General features: G+C 35.6%; 2 protein-coding genes across 2 annotated transcripts in view; both read right to left on the bottom strand.

Annotated features, from left to right (window-relative positions):
• The window catches only part of LOC107747082 (B-cell receptor CD22-like), a 76,722-nt gene that overhangs the window by 18,694 nt on the left and 52,035 nt on the right, over positions 1-5,993 (bottom strand). The gene's annotated exons all lie outside the window — the stretch shown is intronic.
• LOC107747081 (FAS-associated factor 2-like) overlaps positions 2,885-5,993 on the bottom strand; it is a 6,472-nt gene continuing 3,363 nt past the window's right edge. The window contains exons 4-5 of the mRNA XM_016561505.1: positions 5,148-5,360; positions 2,885-3,525 (exon numbers count right to left, since the gene is read on the bottom strand). Coding sequence (XP_016416991.1) covers positions 5,355-5,360 — 6 coding nt within the window. The 3' untranslated portion in view covers positions 2,885-3,525; positions 5,148-5,354. The remainder of the gene's footprint in view (positions 3,526-5,147; positions 5,361-5,993) is intronic.

Genomic DNA, 5,993 nt, shown 5'->3' with positions numbered 1-5,993 from the left:
GTGTTTCTCGGTTTAACTAAGGTTTATTTCGTCTAATATAGGTGACCTTAACTTACTCACCAGTCGATGTTATCAGCCTTTTGGCGGCATTCCGGCCGTCAGTCAGAAAAAAAGGCTCCAACTCCCAACATGAAAAATGACACAATGAATAATGTTAGTTTGCTGTTAACAAGTGAAAACATCTTAAAATATCGCAGTTTTGCATAAAACAGAAATAATATACTAACCTTTTCTTGAGTTAACGGTGCATTTCTCTTTTGTCCTTTTACGGCCACTTCCACCAAACAGTCAAAAAAGAACTCCTTTGCCATTGGTCAGTTTTTCACGGACAAGTTCACTACTGTAAATTGCCCATAATCCTTTGCTGTTTACAGTAAAATACTGTATACACATTTTACAGTATCTTACTGTACACATTACAGTATAATACTGTTCAAGTTACAAAAATTGGTTACAGTGTATCAATAAATGACACGGTTTTGACTGTCATGGTGTGTGCATGAAGAGTGTGAAATACCTGCTAATTACGTAGCTTTTTTCTATCACTTATATTGGGCACTTTTTGCATTTAAATCTGCTTGCCTATTTTATTCGGTAGCCTAGTTCTCTTTAATGTAGGCTATTTGCCCCGATTTGACCCATTTACTTGGGAAATTTCTCTAACATTATATTTATATTATTTTTTAGGGGTTAAGAATGGCCCTTATCAACCTTGATTTACATATTCCATCACATTATTTTGACAGTTAAAGTTTTGGGCGGGTTTTTGTGAGCTTTTGGGCTGGAAATCGTCCATCCAATCTGGCAACACTGCGCCGCACAACAGCGGCTCATTCATTCATTGTTGTTTACAGTCAGAGTTTGAGTCCAGATTAGTTCAGAGAGATCATGGCAGCTGCCGCGACCAAAGCGACAAAGAAGAAACCAGCAGTTAAACGCAAGAGAACGGGTCCGAGCGTCTATGGCAAGCCGTTTTAGCTTAAATTGTTCCCAGCGTTACTCGCTTTAATAGTAATTGTTACTAGTAATAATTGAATTAGAGAGCTCTCTAAATCAGTTCTTACTAGTAAGAATTACAATTAAAGAGCTCTTTAATACAAATCTTACTAGTAAGAAAGCATTTGCAGAGCTCTCTAATTCAATTAGAGAGCTCTGCAATTGAATTAGAGAGCTCTGCAATTGCATTCTTACTAGTAACAATTGAATTAAAGAGCTCTCTAATCGTAATTGTTACTAGTAATAACTGAATTAGAGAGCTCTACAATTCAATTATTACTAGTAACAATTATGATTAGAGAGCTCTGTGATTATTTTTTACTAGTAAAAACTGTCACATTCAGTTGTGGTCAAAAGTTTGCATACACTGCAGAATGTGCAAAATTAAATTTTTAACTAAATTAAGAGATCATGAAAAAATGTATTTTTTACTGCCGATTAAGATATTTTAACATAACAGATGTTTAAATACAATCCGCAATACAAAATAGCTGTTTAGTAAACCATTTTAAAGTTTACATACACTGATTCTTAATATTCAGTTGTTACCTGGATATGTTCATTCTTTGATAGTTGTTTACGAGTCCCTTATTTGACCTAAGCAGTAAAACTGCATTGTTCATAAAATTTGACCTAAGCAGTAAAACTGCACATTGTTCATAAAAATCCTCCAGGTCCTGCATTCCCCCCCCCCCCACCAACATCTACTATATATTTAAAACCCTTTCCATCATGACACATGTATGATTTTGAGATTCATCATTTTACACTGAAGACAATAAAGGGACTCAAACACAACTATTAAAAATGTGAAATTATTCACTTACATTCAAAAAGTAAAGTAATTTTTGGCAAAATTGAATAATTTATGTACACAGATGGGGAATAATGACACACGGAGGGATTGATGGACACTCACGAGTCATCACTTACCGAAGAGCAAACCTTGATAACACTGCTTTGAGTGTTGGCCAGTTTTGTTGGAGCAACATTTCAGTATGGACTCCCATCCAGAGTGAGGTCTGACTGTGGTGGAGAAAACACACAGGTTGCTCTGCTTATGAATTTGATTTATGGTGATGAACGGAGGAGTCACATCACTGGAAGATCAGTACACAACCAGCGTATCGAAAGGCTCTGGAGAGATGTTTTTCCCAGGTAATTCAATACTTCTACCACCTGTTTTATTCCTTTGAGGATGAGCAAATTCTGGATCCAGACAATGACATACACAGATTCTCTCTACAACAAGTTTACCTGCCAGCCATTCAGGAAAGACTGGACACTTTCAGAGCAGCATGGAACAGTCACAGGCTACGTACTGAATCAAATCGTACACCCAACCAGATATGGATGGAAGGTATGGTTGCTAACCGTCAACAGGACACAACAGCCATTAACAATGTTTTCAGCCGGGACCCATATAATGAAGAACTGGAGACCATGCTGGGGCGATATGGAGTCCAGCTAACTCAATTGGAAGTTAATCAGGATGACCTTGAAAGAGCTGTAGTAGTTACTCAACCACAAATTAACTTGCATCAGAGACAATGGCAAATACTTAAAGATATACTGACAAGAATTACTGACCTGAAGGAAAAATATTTGACCTGCTGCAGAGAAATTACCAGATTCCTACACTAGGCTGAAAATATGTACCACTCAATTATTCCGCCATTAGGGTAAAATAATGTAGAGTGTGTGAGAGATTAATAGTACCGTACTGCATGCTAGTTAAAATTCATGACTTTATTTGTTCACATGTAACCATGACATTTTAATCAAGATGCTATTTGAAACATTACATTTTTTTTGCAATAAAACAACTGCATTGTAGTTCTTTAAAACCATTGCTTTTAGAAAGTTTTTTTTTAAAACACTACCTGCCTCTGCTTATAAAAAGAAATCAGACATTTTGTATACATCCCCTAACCTGAAAGAACAGAACTAGTTTGCTAACAATAGGTATAAGTGACTAGAATAAAAAAAGGTTTTCAGAACTCCAGCATAGAAAAATTGTAGTAAGAGTCATTTTACACTTCTCCTAAACTGTGAGAACTGAACAGAAAACCAGTTTAACAATAGATCTAGAAGCTCTAGATGACTTCAGAAGAAATGTATCAAAGTGATAAACAGATTAAGTAAATTAGTCTCCAAACAACACACAATTTAATCCTTGAGTCACTTAAGACACAACAGCCATTAATAATGTTTTCAATTGGGTCCCACCAAATGAACTGAAGACCATGCTGGGGCTGCATGTCACAAGTCATTCTTAGGAAACGCCAAAGGTTGGAGCCTGCAGTATCCCATCAGTCATGTATGTTTTGAAGTCATCATAGCTGTTGTGAAGTGGCAGTCTGAGTATTATTAGACACGTATTGGCCTCAGGATATATTCGTTTGTAGTCTGAAGTTCCATGTAGAAACTGGAGTTGGGGAGGTTGAGAAAACCCCAGTGGAGGCAAGGCTGATGCTCCTGAAGCAAATTCAAGGACCATCTCCATTGTTAGAGGACTGCATTCTCCTTCTACAAACAAGTTAAACGCAAGTAAAAAATGTAAAAAAAAGTTAATCATGGACTTTACCTTAAAATAAAAGTGTTAGATAAAAAAAAACCCTGTCATTTCATCACTAACATTTAAAAAAAAAAAAAATTAAAATTGAAAAATAAATTTGACAATTTAAAAAACTTAAGGTCTGGTATGGGCTTGCTCCACCTCCGTTAAATGAATTTATGAAACAGGACAGATTGTAGTATTGGTACTAGGTTCCAATCATCATTAGAGGGGACTGCGAGGTGCCATATAGGCGAACATCTTTTAGACAAAGTATTGTCTGTAATAGGGAGTAAATATTGGAATAGCTTACCGCAAATAAGACAATGTTCTACTTATATACCTTTAAAGATCATCTTAAAAAGTGGCTTATGATAAATCAGTTGTTTAAACATTTTCCTTTTTAAACACATTTTAAATGTGTTGGGGTTTAGTCTCTTATGTAGTGTTGTATGCAGGGATTGAAATTAACTTTTTCACTCACCAGCCAATTTGGCTACTAAATTTTTAAGTTACCGGCCATTCATAACGTCTACTAGCCAAAAAAAGAAAAAAAGACAGAAATACACCAACAGTTTGAGGCCGTCTACACTGAGCGTGACAAAGCAACCGTTGCAAATCATTTTGTCAGTACTAGGGGTGTGCGATATTGACAAAAAATAATATCTCGATATTTTCTGTGATTTTATCGATAAAGATAATTAGACGATATTTTGCCGAGTGTGTTATTGTGCTGCTATCTTAAAGGGATCATATGATGCGAGGATATTTGAAATTATTTAAAAAATGAAAAGATACTTTAAATGTGAAATTAAAAAAGCCAGTAGGTGGCAGCAAGTCACTGTATATACATTTTCTGCCTCATCTTGAATTATGTGATCATTCTTAATGCATATTAATAGACTGAATCATGCAGTGAAAGAACCACTCTAAATGCGCACACGCACTAAATCCTGTGTTGGTCTAACCAGACTTCATCACGTCGCAAATGCACGCCTCTGTAGGTGTTTTGTGTTTAGCTTTTGCAATATACTCGATAATGTCATGATGTCTCACGAGTTCAGTATTTGCGCAGATTTGGCTTGCATGAACTTCCCCAAGAAATGAATGAGTGAACATAATTAAAAATTGGAAAAGTTTAATTATTTCAATTAATTAGACATGATTTTTGATTGCTAAAATTTAATTTAACCATTAAAATCGAGTCCAAAAAAATTTAAACTGAATTTGGGAAAAAATAAAACGGATTTCATAGGGCACCTATATAAATGTTCATTAACATGCTTTGTCCCTAATAAATAAACAAATAGACAAATAATCTAAACCATAAACAGCATATTAATTGAAATAATGTAAACTGAATATAAAATACACAATTTAATAAAATTTTCTTTTCTTTTCATATTTTATTTCAGCTACTTGTCAAGGCAACATATACCAGTCAAAACTTTGGAAAACATTATTTTGAATAATTTTGATAGAAGCCTCATATGTTTGATCAAAAAAAGAAAAGGAAACTGTAATATTGTGAAATATTATTACAATTTAAAATAATGGTTTTCTATTTTTGCACAAATTCTAATGTGATGCATACCTTCAACATCTATAAGCCAGTCCCTCCAGAAGCAGATGGTCTGGTTCTCCTGTTGCCGTCTGTTGCTTCCCACTGGTGAGAGAAACACTTCAAACAAAGACGACAAATCTTTGGCCTGAAGTGGCTTTTCAAGGTTAGTAAAAAGGTCTTCAAAAACATGGTTGACTCTTGATTTACCCAAGCAGACCCAGGGTTTGTAACCCATCCTCAAACCTATAAAAAAAAAACAAAGAAAAAATGTGGATGCGGTAACTTTACTAGAAAAAAAAATAGCAAAGTAATGCTCTTGGAAGAGAGGCGAGTAATTGTAATATAATTATATTATATAATTAATTCCATATAGCAGTGGTTCCCAACCCTGGTAGTCTACCCACAGCACTGGACATTTTAGATGTCTCCCTAATTAAATGCCTGATTCAACTGGGCTTGGCGAGTGTTCATGTAAACGTGGTCAGTTATGAATTGAAGGGATCCTATAATGTATATATACCTTTTAATTTTTAATGCGTAATGTTGCTGTTTGAGCATATAAAAGGCCTGTAAGGTAAAAAGTTCGAAGTCCACTCCAAAAGGAAGATATTCTCTTTAAGGGAAAACACTTCAAGAACTACAACAAACAACTTGGGACTAGGCTTGCCGCGATATAGATTGTGCTGACGGTGATACCGGTGTTAAGCCGCAACACCGGTTACGTCACTTGCCCACTGCGGCACCGACCCCCACCGTCGTTTTGATTTTTTATAGAAATAAAAATCATTTAGTTCAGGAAAAGAACAGACACTACAATTAAAAACAACGCGGCTGCTCAATGCAGCGTGCCGAACGACAGTCGCATCACAGATCAGA

The sequence above is a fragment of the Sinocyclocheilus rhinocerous genome, unplaced genomic scaffold (assembly GCF_001515625.1).
Source record: "Sinocyclocheilus rhinocerous isolate Xijiao unplaced genomic scaffold, SAMN03320098_v1.1 scaffold1611, whole genome shotgun sequence".
NCBI lineage: Eukaryota > Metazoa > Chordata > Actinopteri > Cypriniformes > Cyprinidae > Sinocyclocheilus > Sinocyclocheilus rhinocerous.
The sequence above is the reverse complement of the archived record's forward strand: the minus strand, read 5'-3'. Positions and strand labels throughout refer to the sequence as shown.